Consider the following 14,759-nt stretch of genomic DNA (forward strand, 5'->3'; position numbering starts at 1 on the left):
CAATGACCCTCTGGTGTTTGATTTGGAGATTATTCCCTTTCATCCCAACACTTCCCTCCTGACTTCTGAATTAGTTTCAGATACAAACTTAATCTAAATGTTGGTATTCTCAGGCCTCACCAAGTTTATTTTATGGTGCCTCTCCCCCCCTGCACATAAATATACACATCCATATGTTTTTATACAAACACACACATGTATGGATTGAATTATGGTAAACAAAGGACAGCTGGGTCCTCTGCAAACCAAGAAACACTTGGAACCTGAAAAAGCAAAGGCACTTACCTCTGGGAAGAACGTGACTGATGTCATTTTGTGTGAAACCACAAATATTTATTTTTAATGAAAAAATACTTAAAGTGTGCCACAGTGTCCATATATTCATTTGAATAGTAGTACAAAGATATGTATTTCTGAGAAAAAGTCTTAACACTGTAGAAAATAAATGTGGTTCTTAAATTATGTCAAAAGAAATCAGTAAAAAAGTAATGTTTTATACACTGGAATAAAATGAAACGATTAGAGAGAATAATAAATTATAATTACAGTATTTCAAATATTTGCCTCATGCTGTTTTTTTTTCTTTTTTTTTTACTGTTCAGCATTAGTTTCTAAATGTGTCACATAGGATAGGACCTCAGAAGCCAGCAGTCAGAATGGGCTTCCACTGTGGGGATAATTGGATGTGGAGCTGAATAAAGTCCTGGAAAAATGACACCACTGCTTGTAATTCACAGGTACATAAAACATCAGCACATGGCAGGTTTAGGTTTGTACTGAACATGTTTTTTTTTTTTTTTTTTTGTTAATAGAAATCAATTTGGGTTTGGTTTGTTGTTGTTGTTTTTCTTTTTTTTTAACCCACTATTTTTTTTTTTTTAATATTTTAATGAACTAAACAGCAATTATGGTCATTAACAAGAATGTCACCCAAGCACAACTGCTCATGGGATGCTACAACGCTGTCTTGGCTCTTTGTACAGTCCATGTTGACAGGAATTTGGAATCCTTTCAGGTCTAATTCAGCACTGCAAAACGTTGAAAACTATAAAGTGCTTTGAAATACAAATAACCTCTCCTCTTAAGAAATAGGAAAACCCCCCAAACATGCACTTAAACCTGAAACCTGCATGCCACAGGTCCTGCAGCTCTGCAGTCAAACATCTGCTTTGTGCCATTGGTTTTTAAAGTTTCCTCTCCTGTCCTTCAGTCCAAAATTCAAATAGTGTCTAAATTGGATTTGTCAGTCTCTTCTTGGTCTTGCTTGTACATGAAGGTGAGGAGGAAGAGGGCAATATCCAGAGATGACCAGTAAGCAGTGTGGGATGTGACTGCAGACCAGTATCTGCTCTCCACGAGACCTTCCCTGAGCTCAAAGTCGATCCTGTGCTCCAGTTCCACTGGGAAATGAACAAGAAAAGGAACAAAAGGGATGTCAGAGCTGCAAAAACATCGGAGTGTTTTGGGTTCTGATTCTGGACAAACAACACACTCCATCTCCCTGTGTTTACATTTCACAGGGCACTCAACTAAATCAAGATTTAATAATATAGAAATACATTTTAATGCACCTCCTGCATTTAGCACAAACCTAAGAGTGGTGCTGTGTTCAGTTAGGAAAAAAAAAAGGCAAAAAAAAAAAAGAACTAATCCTGCTCTTTGAGGTCTTTTCTGAATGATTCTGTGATTCTCAACTTGGGAAAAGAGAGGTTTTTTTTCAAGCAGCTGTTTTCCTAATAGTAACTCTATAAATATATTTATTTATACTTGTTATGATAACTACAGAGAAATATCCAGCAAATGCTGAGGCCCCACTAGGCAACTTTTGGAAATAAATGGATTTCTTGCATTTTTAGTGTCTATACAAGGAGACTACACCCAATACTACAAGCCCTTCCTGCAAAGGCATCCCTCCACAGCTCTGCCCTTTTGACATCCTGATTATTCCAAGCATATTTCAGCAGTTACCCTTTTATTTCAATAGCTGCTTTGATTAATGCCACACTCAAAGCAATTACCACTGCATTTTAACTGGGCCAACGTTAACCCATTGCTAAGGCACTTCTGCCGTCAGAAAACCTCCACCAGGAGCAATAAAATAAAAAGGACAAAAAAACCAAAAGCCTGCTGAGCTACAAAAGCCAAAGCCAGAGTCAAAAATGCAGCCATTTATCAAAGGCAGTTTGAAGGAATTTTAATTCTTGGCTGGAGGAGCACAGACAGGGGAGCATCGCACGAGCGCCGGCAGACGCGGCCCAGGTCTCCCTGCTTCCCCAGGAGCATCTCCCCACTCTGCAGCAAGGACAGGCAGCCAGAGCCTTGCAACAGCAGCAGCCAAGCAGAGTCATTTCCAAGAAGGAGAGTTTATCCAAAAAACCCCCAGTGGCTGTGCAGGAAGGCCACTCGGAGAGGCCGTTCCGGGAGCTTGGGCGGGAGCCAAACCCCAGCACAGCCCTCTGAGAGCAGAGCTTTGGTGGGGATTGCATCATTCAGCTCCCAGCCCCGCTCCACGTTCTCCTTCTATGGAGCAGGGATGGGTTTCCAGCAGGGAGGGATGTGGGATCCATGCAGGAAGCTCTCAGTGTGCCAACCCCCCTGAAATGACCCCTCTGGCAGCTCCGTGACGTTCCCTGTCCTGCTCCTCTGCTTCACTCACGTCTAACCCAAAGTTTCCTGCCCTCAAACACTGACTCAGACAGGTTATCTGGTGCAATTAGCATGAACAGACAGCAATCCATCATGTCAATGCTGTCACATTGTGACTCCTCCAATTGCAAAAAAAAAAACCCCTGTGTCCTGCAGCAGTGCCAAGGGGGAGCTCAGAAGTAAATCCAAGGATGAATTTCCTGAGAGGAAGGACCTTTGCTTTTCAAAAAACCCAGCTGCTAAAATTGCACTTTCTGTCCTGAGCAGTTCAGATCAGGACAAGGGCAGCTTCTGTTTCCAGTCATAGGTGTCCTAAAATCCAGACTGCTTCAGAATGGGAAATATATGGGGGAATTGGGAGCTCAGGTGGAGAAAAGGGTTTAAACTGTCAGAGGGCAGGGTTAGATTAGATACTGGGGAGAAATTCTTGGCTGTGAAGGTGGGGAGGCCCAGGCACAGGGTGCCCAGAGAAGCCTCTGGATCCCTGGCAGTGCCCAAGGCCAGGCTGGGATGGGATGGGATGGGATGAGCTTTAAGGTCCCTTCCAATCCAACCCAGGTACAGATTCACAAAATCCCAGAATGGTTTGGGTTGGAAGGACTTTAAAAATCATCTCATTCCACCCCTGCCATGGCCAGGGACACCTTCCACCACCCCAGGCTGCTCCAAGCCCTGTCCAAGCTGGCCTTGAGATTCAACATTTATTACTTTATGGCAAACCCACAACAGCAACCCCTGGCATGTGCAGTTATGGCATTTCCACTCCTCCCTGGATCCACAGGGTGGGCACCACTCACCTGTGGGTTCAAGGAGTCCCGAGCTGCTGTGTGGCAGAGGTGGGGTCCCAACAGTCGTGGCCTTCTTCTCATCCCCCTCAGGTCCATCTTTTCCTGTCTCCATGGTCTGGGGGGTGGTGGCACTGGACCTGCCAAACCTGGAGAAGAGCATCCCACCGAGGCCCTTCCCGATGCTCGCAGCTCCTGCATCCAGCACAGAGGGAAAAAAACCACCCAGGATGCATCAATCAAACTGCAAATTAATTAAAGCCGCTGCAAATTAAAGCCACTGCAAATTAAAGTCACTGCAGCTCCCCTTAATTAGAGCTGAGGGATGAGAAACACTCCTGCTGCTTTCCTAGGGTGGGAACATCTGGCTGGAGTGGGCTCTGTTTATCCCCAAACTCATCTCATTACAGCACAAGCTGTAATTTGGAAGCTGTGTTTAGGGGGGTAAAAAAGAAGCATGAAATACATCTGCAGAGAGAAATCTGGTACTTTGAAGGATGTGCTGTGATTCCTCTTTCATAAATTCTAAGACTATGACAAAAATGCTTTCTAACAACGCTGGTGCCATCTGCACCTAAAAATCCCAATAGCACATTTAAGACATTTCTATTATTATTATTATTATATTCTTATTATTTTTCTTATTATTCTCTCAGGTCCATTGCCCTAACAGACCTTTAAAAATGTTCCATCACCCTTTAACAGGACTATTTGGGTTGCTCAGGGATATAAAAGTTAAGAGTAGTTTTGTCCTGTTTTATCCCGACTCTGCTGCCACCTCATGGACAACACATTAGTTACTATAGAAACCCCCCAAAAAAGGCACTCTGAAATACCATGTATTTCTACTTGAGGAAAAACTGCTTTTATATTCTTATTTGATTGGGAAGACTCCTGGCACTAGGCTTCTCCCAAATCCCACACAGAGAGCTAAAGAAAAGCCTTGAGTCAACAAAAACTGCAAGTGCATGATCAAGTATAAGCTCCAGTGAAGGGAATTTAAGCTCACTTAAACCAGGGCTTATTTTGACTCTGAAAGCCAGAAAGGAGCAGACTTTATATAAAACCAGCCTGAATTTCCTATTGTAGAATCATGAGTTAAAGGTAACTGTAATAGGTTACACGGTGTGATTTTTCTGCTATTTGCCAATAGCAGAAAATGGAAATCAGAAGACAAGCTTTAATTTAATTTTTTTCCCATGAAGCAGAGTGGAAATTGTTAAATCATTGGGATGTTACTTCAATAAGGCAGACAAAAATAAGGCAGCAATAGCATTAACTAAATCATCTCCCCCAAGCTTTGACTCCAATGCACATAAACTGGTTTTTATTTCAAAGTAAATGTCAGCTGGGATTAAACCAAGCCAGACACCTACAGAACTCACTGAACCCATCCTGTGCCAGCAGGGATTTTGGGGGCTGGAGTAGAAGATCTCCAGAGGTCACTTCCAACCTCAGCCACTCTCTGATTCTGGGCAAGGGACAGGAATGGAATCATGGAATGGTTTGGGTTGGAAGGGAGCTTAAAGCTCATCCAGTTTCAACCCCCTGCCACGTGCAGGGACATCTTCCTCTATCCCAGGCTGCTCCAAGCCCTGTCCAACCTGGCCCTGGACATTCCAGAGAAAACCTCACAGAGAATTCCCAGTTCCCAATATCCCATCCATCCTTGCCCTCTGGCAGTGGAAGCCATTCCCTGTGTCCTGCCCTTCCATCCTTTATCCTAAGTCCCTCTCCAGCTCTCCTGGAGCCCCTTGAGGCACTGGCAGGAGCTCCAAGGTCTCCCTGGATCCTTCTCTTCTCCAGGTGAACACCTCCAGCTCCCATCCCATCTCCAGAGCTGAGTTTCCTTACGACTGCACCCCAACCCCAGGGAGCAGAGAAGCTCCCCAGGGATCTCCCATTCCAACCCAGGGACAGAGGGGACATGACCTGTTGGACCCCTGGGAATTGCTGAGAATTTCAGATTTCTGTGCTGCCAGGCCCTGACCCTCAAGAGAACACTGCATTGACCTGAGGCCCTGGAGAAGCTTCCAGAATGGAATGACAGAACTGGGATTGTGGGTGTGGAGTTTGATTAGAAGTGTGTGATATCACAGGGTGGAAAATTTTAGAGTTTAAGGTTTTAGAACAGTAATATATATAAAGTAAGATGGAGGTTTTAGGGTGGAGGTTGGTTCTACTTTAACTTCTCCATGGGTTTGGTAGTTTTGTGTAATTTGACAAAAAAGTCCCCATTGCAGCTAAAGGTGGTTAGTTATTGGGTTAAAAGTGAAAATAATTCAGGTGTCATTCCTTAATTGGATAGTTTAGCCTTAAAAGACCTTGTATAGAAAGTTAGCCATTTTACAGCTTGTTAGTAGGATGCTGCAGAACTCACCACTTGTAACACAGATAAGAAATGATAAAACATCCAAGCCTGAACACGAAATACCAACCCAAGTCCCTTCCATCCCGACCTCAACAGAGGCAGAACAAGAATCTGAGAACCAGCAAGCACCCAAAATGCTGCCTGTCCCTCCCAGTCCAGGGACAGAGGGGACATGACCTGCTGGAGCTCTGGGTGCTGAGATACTCAGACTTTCTGTGCTGCCAGGCCCTGACCCTCAAGAGAACACTGCACTGACCTGAGGCTGTGGAGAAGCTTCCAGAATTGACTGATAGCACTGGCATTATGGGTGTGTAGTTTGATTAGAAGTGTGATATCACAGGGTGGAAAATTTAAAGGTTTTAGAATAGTAATATATATATAAAGTAAGATGGAGGTTTTAGGGTGGGGGTTGATCCTTCTTCTTCACCTTCTTCTCCATGAGTTTGGGTGGTATTTTGTAATTGGACAGAAAAGTCTGCAATGCAGACTGATCGAGTGATTAGTTATTGGGTTAGATGTGAAAATAATTCAGGTGTCATTTCTTAACTGGATAGTTTAGCCTTAAAAGATCTTATAGAGAAAGCTAGTCAGCCTGTTAGTAGGATGCTGCAGAACTCACCACTTGTAACACAGATAAGAAATAATAAACCATCCAAGCCTGAACGCGAAATACCAACCCAAATCCCTTGAATCCCGACCCCAACAGAGGCAGAAAAAGAATCTGAGAACCAGCAAGCACCCAAAATGCTGCCTGTCCCTCCCATCCCAGGGGCAGGGGGACATTGCTCACCCAGAATGCTGGCTTTGCCAATGTTGGTGATGGACTCCCCGTAGTGGCGCCGCACCATGACCGGGGACGTGGTGGGGCTGGGCGCCGCCGAGGCGCTCTCGCTGTCCGGGGCTGAGGTAGCTTCTTTGCTGGGGTTGAGGAAACTTGGCTTCATGTGCTCGTAGGGGAGGGGGTTGGCTGTGTTGTACCAGTGGATCTGCACAGGTGAGATGTTGCTGTAGTGTTTCAGGATTAAGGGTTCTAATCTGTAGGCCTGCAAAGGGAATTCGGAGTGAAGGTCAATCCTGGGAGTCCAGACTGGGGAAAAAAAAACCAGTCTTCCTTCCCATTCAGAGCTCCCTCCAACCTCAAATCCAGAATACCTCTCCTAAAGGATGCCTAGGAGGTGACACAGTGGTGGGGTTACAGTGTAATTCACTTTTAGTTTCACTATCACTGCCATATTTTCTGGAAAAATCCCTTCGCCTGGATTTCTCTCCTGGGAAGCTGAGAAGCCTCAGAGAAAAATGAAAACAACAATTATCTTGATTTGCTTCTCCTGTGTTTTGCTGCTTTGGAATGTTTGGAGATTGTTTATCAACAGGTGCATTTTGATTGGTTTCATGTGAATTGTTTTGACTTCATGGCCAATCACAGCCAGCTGTGTCGGGACTCTGGAAGGAGACACAAGTTTTTATTATCATTCTTTGTAGCCTTCTGTCTGTATCCTTTCTCTATTCTTTAGTATAGTTTAGTATAGCATTCTTTAATATAGTATCAGATCATAAACTAATAAATTAGCCTTCTAAGAACATGGAGTCAGATCCATCAATTTCCTTCCTTTGATGGGGACCCCAGAAACTGCCAGGGTTTCACAGCCTGGAAGATTTATCAGCTGCACAGTTGCTTGTGAGATCACTTCTGCACATCTCTGCAACATCTGAATTACAACACTTGTACTACATGTTCTTACCAACACTCAGGTTACTAACAGACAGTTTCACTGAGAGAACAAACTTCATGTAAAGTTAAGCTGATTTTAACATAATAAACAGGTATAGGCTATGTGAACATTTTTGTTTGATGGCTCTTTGTTGATCCCTGTGCAAATTTCCCATTGATTATTTATTTATCTTTGACCACTTAGATGTAGAAAAGCATCTTGCATTTCTTTATTTTAAAACTAAGTGAAGTTACTATTTCCAGAGAGGAACCAATTTTCCCTGATAATCCAGGAAAATTCTGGAGCAGCTGGAGCTGAACGTGACCATGTTTGGATTGAAGTCTGAATATACTTAAATTCAGCTACTGTAAATAGGAAAGTATCCCCAAATTGCTGTTGTAGATGAAATTCCAAACCCAATTTGCATCAGAGAAGTTACCAAGGGGATGCAGATCAAAGGTCCAGTAACTGATTTGGTAACAGCCAACACTGGCTGCTGTGGAATAAGGAAAAGGCAAAGCTACACCAATAATCCTCTCCCAAATACTATCAACAAACTTTTACTTGTGGGATCCTTTGGGGAAAAAAAAATCAGTCTTTGCTTTTCTATATTATCTTGTAAACTGCTTGTGAAGCCTTTCTTAACAGCAAAAATATATTTGGACAGATGATATTTTAATGGAAGCCAGCAAGTTAAATACAAAATCCTTGTCTGAAAAAGGATTATTTCTTTGGGGGAAAAAAAAATCAGAATAATCCCAAATCTTATGCTTATGACTATGAAAAGAGAAGCAAAATACATGTTATTTATGGCAATTATTTGTAGGAAATGTAACTCTACAGTTCCAAACCCCCAGCCATTGTATAACAACCATGAACAAATCATCCTCTGCTGGAACACACTCGTGTTGACTCACACACACTCTGAAGATCCCATGTTATCCCAGAGCTTAAACCCAGCCAGGGCAGAGCCTTGAGAGGTGAATGAAGGACTCACCACGGGGTCAGTTGGGTGGAAGATGTTCAGCAAGCGGTTGCAGATGGATCTGGGCAGGATGTGGTCCTGGCTGCCGCTGGTGCCGGGACGGATCCCACGCAGGGCCAGGAACACAGCCAGGGGGGATCCCATACAGAAGAAATTCTCAACCTGGGGAGAGATTTCATCCATGTTTAAAGATGGAAATGATGTTTCCTAACACTGGATTTGGTTTCTCTCTCCATTTCTTGGTTTCAACAGAGACACTCAAAGTCCTGGTTGGTCCAAGAACACCATAACATCAATAAATGAGGGTTAAAGTGCCCTTGGCTGCATGTTGGGGTGCTAAAAGCAAAAATCAAGTTGGATATTTGAAATCAGAGAGGTCCACAAGCACTGGAAAGGACAGAGCAAGAAGAGTTTGGGAGACACTAAAGGAAAAAAAAGCCTGGATGTGGCACTGGGTGCCAGGGTTGAGTTGAGGTGCTGGGGCTGGGTTGGACTCGATGATCTCGAAGGTCTCTTCCAGCCCAGTGATTCTGTGAAATGAGTCTGATTTCTCCTGGAGCCTCCCAAACCTGCCAGACCTCCTCATTCTTATCCTAAGCAAGTTCTCCATGATTTTCTTGCTACACACAGCTGGTGCTAAGTGAACAGAACAGTGCTTGTCCGCAGTGCCACCATGTCCCAGGAGCAGGCACAGCCCACTGGGACACTCTGATGTCACCCAAAGCTGCTGTGACCTTGCTTTCAAGTCCTGCCTCCAACACCAACTGAGTAAATTTGAGCTGCCACATGTGAGAAGTCACTGAACCTGCGTTTTGGGGTCATTACAACCAACCTGAGGTAAGGATTCAACTCTGCCTCCCCACTACCAACCCTCAGACATCACCGCCTAAAACCATCAAATGGAAAACTCAGGGATAAAAGACATTTCTGCAAGTCAAAATTAGCTATCAACCTTTATTTTCTTACTTGAAAAATTAATTTTACCATCATCAGATGCTTAACCAGCAAGAGAAATTGCTGAATTTTTGCTAAATGCACAGGGAGGATCCTTGGAATGCCATGTGCCTTCCCTGTATGTCAGCACACGGAATGAGGGCATAGGAATAATGCTCCCTTTCATCTCTTGGATTCCAGTGCTGCACAACACATTCCTCCTCCTCTGTCTTGGCACTGGCAACACCCCTCTCCCTTCCAAAAGAAGTCCCAACTTAATGGAAAACCAAAAGCTAGACCTTCAGCATGGTTATTCCATGTCCCATGCAGCACAGCACTGCTCTGTCATTAAAATTGTCACTTGGTGCAAAGCTCCTTTCCTTTTTCCTCAGCCCAAGTTTTGCACAGATCTTGTGTTTTGGCAGCTTGGACAAAAAGCTTTTTCATCTTCAAACACAACAGAAAGAGACATTCCCATTCTTTAAATTGAATAAGTAACCTTTAACCCTGTCCATCTGATATTCCTGTGTCAAGCATCTGAAGGGCACAATTATGGTTTTTCTGCTTTAGGGAGGCATCAGACAGTGCCTGCCAGCTTGCACTCAGCAGAGGACACTAAAGAGACTGGGAAAACCCTTAAAAGGTAACTGGTTTCAGTGGTCACAAGGTCTGTGTCCTTTGTCCCACTGCTGTCCCATCAGTTCTACTGATAAACTGTGCTGGAGTCCCCATCCCTGTAGGGATTTAATGTGGATGTGGCACTTGGGGAAAGGTTTAGTGGTGGACAGATCTTTCCCAACCTTAATTCTATGATTCTTAACCCCAAATCCTTTAAACTGCAGCCATTAGACTGGCAGTGCTGTTGGAAGGTGGCTGAAGATCAGGCTGCTGTATTATAAAACTTACTGGGAATAGAAGATCAAAATCTTCCTAGAAAATATTTATTAATTTTGGTTGTCCTGCAATCAGGAGCGGGGCATTTTCCTGTAAATGTTAACAACACAGGAGATGTGTTTATGAAATGACCTTTGAGAGAACTCCTCTCCTGGTTATGATTCACAAACAGAAGACTTAATGAATTTATTTGTATTTTAAGCAGAAGCTGAGCCAAGCAGTCATCCATTCAAGTTAGCACTGCAGTATTTTCATAATTAAGTGAAGGGAAAAAAAAGCTGAATGAGTCAACAGAAGTGAGGCAGCAGAGCCCTTCTGTGCTGGGCACAAAGAGCAGGAGGTGCAGGCTGGACCTTCCTCCAGAGGAGTTTCTGCAGCCCTGGCTGAGTGAGAAGTGCTGAGGAACCCTGAAGTCTTTTGGGCCAGGACATTGCAAGGCCAGATTTAAATGGATTTCCACGGCAGCCCTAAGGAGCAACTGAGGTACATCCTGCTCTCCTCTTCCCTACCATGACTGAAATGCATCCTACAATAAAAAATTCCCAATTTTCCTACACCAGAGGCATGAAGGGGGTGGTGTCACACCATTCTCCTTGTTCCCCTGTTCTTCAGCCCCTCACCCTTTAACTCCAACTCCTCTTCCAAGGCTGTGATTCTAAATCTTAAATTTACAAGGGGGTGTTGGCTCTGCTTTTTACTCCCACTGCTCCTGTTGGTCCAGCAGGTAATTCCATTATCCCACCTGAGGAGAAGCAGAGGTAAAGACCAAGATCCCTCCCCATCACATTCCCACTCTGGTGGCCTGTCCAATATTTTATGAGAGTACAGCACACCCCCTATCTTCATGTTTTGTGGGGTTTTTCCTCCCCATGGTGTCAACAATTTCATTTTCTCTAATATCAAGCATGAACCAAGCAAACTGCTGTATTTCTTCTTGCATTTGTCTTGTCAAAAGCAACTCTGTGCTTGCTCAACATCAAGCACAACTCTCCTTCACGTGGCACCAGTGACTCTGTCCCATCCTGGGAACCCTAATTTTTTTTCAGTCCATGGAAGAGGTGACATGAAGAGCCAAGGGATGGGTGGTTGGTTTCTGAACAAGGCTGTTCTCTTTCAACAAACCAGTCAGCCTCAGTGAGCTGGACTGGTCTGCTGATGAGCAATCCTGTTCCAGCCACTCTGCTGAAATCCTCCCTTGCCATCATTGCCATGGAAAGCTTCTCCCTCTGGAGCTCTCCCTCAAGCCATGGGAGTCACCAGTGTGAGGCTTCACAGAAAGAAAATATCTCCCTGTCAGGAAGGGCAAGAAAAAGGGTGAACTGCAGTGGAAATGCTGCTGGAAGATTACAGATCTATCTCATCAATTTAGGTAGATAAAGTCCTCTTTATCTCAAGTTTCTTCCCCCTTTCTTTCCCCCTCTCCATCTAAAAAGCAACTGTTCAAAAACCCTTCAGTTTAAAATCAACTGAGTGAAGAATAATCCTTCCCAGAGCTGGGGGAGGACCAGCCTGACTCCAGCTTCCTTGATGGGAGAGATAATAGCCTGACACATGCTTTCAAGCACTGATGAAAAGGAGAAGGCTGTGACAACATGAATTATAGCTGGTTTCCTCTTTTTTAGGGCTCAACATTGACCTTGGCATCCAGGAGCCCTTCTGAACTCATAAGGAAAGGAAAATGGCAAGTTAAGAAACAATAATCCATTTTATTCTCATCTATCATGTCACATTTTTATGGTTTAATACTTCAGGATGGAGTTGAGCAACTAGAAAGTGTTGCAGATCCCACCCAGGAGCTGGAAAATGCCTTTTCCCAAAGATAAGGAATTCTTGCAATTTGTACAGCTGATTAGCAAGCAATCTGCTTCATGAGATTGAAAGTGTGCTAACTGTCAGAGCAGAATAATTTGGAAGGAAAATCCACTCCTGGAGGAAATTCAATCAGATTTGCTCAGAGATGTGACATGTTAGAAGGAGTCCCCAAGGAAGATGGATTATTCAATGGAGTAGAAGTGAAACTCTTTAAAATATATGATTGATGTAAATTGCCAAATGGTTTTTACCTTTCCACAGAATTGTGTGTATCTTTAATAACTAGATTTATGTATCAAAATTATTTATCATCTGTATATTCACATATATGTTTACATATAATTTCACATAAACATATATAACAGAATCCCAGAATGGTTTGGGTTGGAAGGGACCTTTTAAAGCTCAGCTCATTCCAACCCCCTGCCATGGGCAGGGACACCTCCCACTACTAGACCAGGTTGCTCAAAAATTATTACAAATACAGAATTGCAATAAATAACAATAATCTATGAATACAACAACATTTTTTTCATATATGTACACACACTTCATCCAACATCCAAATTATTCTGCCAAAATCATGTCTAGGGACATGAGAAAAAATAAAAGTAAGCAGAATGACTCACACTGCAGGTGTATTTTTACAGCAAGCAGAAAAAATCAGTAGAAACCTCTTAAAATATACATACCTTAAATTTTAAGACAGGTGGTTTTGCTATGGTGGATGCCTTTAACTCATGTAACCTCTCTTCTATCTCTCTCAACCTAGAAAATAGAGATCTTTCTGAGATCCAATAAAAAATGCAGCTTTAACCTCTCTGATCCAAACAGGCATTCCTGTGGGGTCCAACAGTTTTGTCTGCTGGGAAGAGAGAGGGATGGTGTCAGTATTTCCTGGAGCAGCTCAACTGATTCAGAATCAATGTCTGTCAAATCCTGTTTCTCTGGCCACAGAAGGAATCAATCAACACATGACAATTCCCCTGTTCACCACCCCAAGCATCTGCCCACCCTCCTTCCTCAGGAGTAGCTGACTCACCTCCTGTTTCCTTGGTGATTTTGCAGCCAAATCACCTGCTTTATTTTGTTTTAAACCCCCCAAACAACAAGAAAGCCACAGGAAATGGTCTGGGCATTATGGAGTTCTGTTTGGAGGTGGAATTTCTGGAGGATGGTGTCCCACCCTTTCAACTCTCATGAACAAAAGGTTGTTCACTGCTTTTCTAGTTGGCCTGAATTAAAAAAGCAGCTACAATGTAAAGCACACATATGGATGGGTAAAACTGTTCCCAGTGAATTCCAGAGGTGACAGGATTCAGCAGTCTATTTTCCATCATCTCACACTGAATTGCTCACTGAAGGGACAGCCACTCTCTGTGCAGAAGTGCCAGTGTCAAATGACACTTGGGATTCTGTGGAAGCACTTCAGGGGATGCCTAAGGAGCTGGAGTGTGAAAATGGCCATTTCTCCCTGATTATATGTTTGTGACATGCCTGAAGGGTCATCCTATCACTGCAACACTTCATTAGGTTTCTAAACTTCCCCTTTTCTCAGAAATCCTGCACTGAGTGCAGCCCTGCAGCTGACAGAGACATCCTGCACCCATCCCTAGTGAGACACATCCTGAGTGCCACCACAGCAGGGCTGCTGCTAAATTAATGCTTCCCAAGTACCACCAGTGCTCAGAGTGGTTTCAGGCAGAAACCAAAAGTGATTCATCATTTGTCATCTGCCACTGGAACGACTGAAGATGCTGATTTTAGATTGTCTAATGGGTGTCTCACAGCACCACAGTACCCCCAGCCCTGGAAGTGTCCAAGGCCAGGTTGGATGAGGCTTGGGAGCAACCTGGGATGGTGGAAGGTGCTCATGGCAGGGGGTGGAGCTGGATGATCCTGAAGGTCCCTTCCAACCCAAACCGCTCCATGAGCCTGAGTGGATTCAGAGCTCCCAGTGCTGTGTTTAGCATTTATCACCCAGCCCCAGCAGAAGAACACCAAAGATAACAGCCCTGGAGGGTTCTGGAAACACCCAGAGGGGGCTCTGCAGGGCTGTGGTTATCTCCCCTGGTCCCTGGCAGTGGGGGCATTACCGTTGTTTGGTTATGTAAAGTTCCTCCAGCAAACGCCGCTCCTCGTAGCTCATCCAGCTCTCCTCCAGCTCCTCCTCCTCCTTCTGCAGCAGCTGCTCATAGAGGCTGACTGGATTCCAGCCAGTCATGATGTCATAGGTGATGACACAGCCCAGGGAGTGGGACACGATGGAGACCTTCCCTCCCTTCTCCTCGAACTCGGGGTTCCGGGAGCAGAAGAGGGAGTAGAGCCGGTTCAGCTCCTGCTGCAGCCCCTTCACCAGCTGTGCCAAGAGGGTGAGGACAGAGGCTTTAGTATCCACATCTTCTTGCTCCAGCTGATGTTCAGGAATGTTCCCATCCCACAGTGACCCCCTCCTGTTAAATCAGGCTGGGAAGATGAGCTCGATCCCATGGCCAGCAACAACTGCCTGGCTGATGGTCACTGACTCCAGATCTCATCCCTCCCCCCAGAGCCACCAGCAGCCACCACAGAGGACACGTGGTGACCCTAAAAGTGCTGCACTGCACTGCCCAAGGCATCAA

At 44.4% G+C, this 14,759-nt stretch overlaps 1 protein-coding gene across 2 annotated transcripts in view; it reads right to left on the reverse strand.

The window, feature by feature from the left end:
* Positions 1-249: 249 nt before the first annotated feature.
* The window catches only part of DDHD1 (DDHD domain containing 1), a 65,180-nt gene continuing 50,670 nt past the window's right edge, over positions 250-14,759 (reverse strand). The window contains exons 8-13 of one of the 2 annotated variants that reach the window (XM_084207735.1): positions 14,235-14,497; positions 12,831-12,906; positions 8,512-8,661; positions 6,593-6,845; positions 3,444-3,626; positions 250-1,400 (exon numbers count right to left, since the gene is read on the reverse strand). In XM_084207735.1, the coding sequence (XP_084063861.1) occupies positions 1,219-1,400; positions 3,444-3,626; positions 6,593-6,845; positions 8,512-8,661; positions 12,831-12,906; positions 14,235-14,497 (1,107 nt within the window). In that variant the 3' untranslated portion in view covers positions 250-1,218. The remainder of the gene's footprint in view (positions 1,401-3,443; positions 3,627-6,592; positions 6,846-8,511; positions 8,662-12,830; positions 12,907-14,234; positions 14,498-14,759) is intronic. The other variant, XM_084207736.1, reaches the window with a different exon arrangement.

Source organism: Fringilla coelebs (assembly GCF_963513975.1).
Source record: "Fringilla coelebs genome assembly, chromosome: 6".
Classification (NCBI taxonomy): Eukaryota; Metazoa; Chordata; class Aves; order Passeriformes; family Fringillidae; genus Fringilla; species Fringilla coelebs.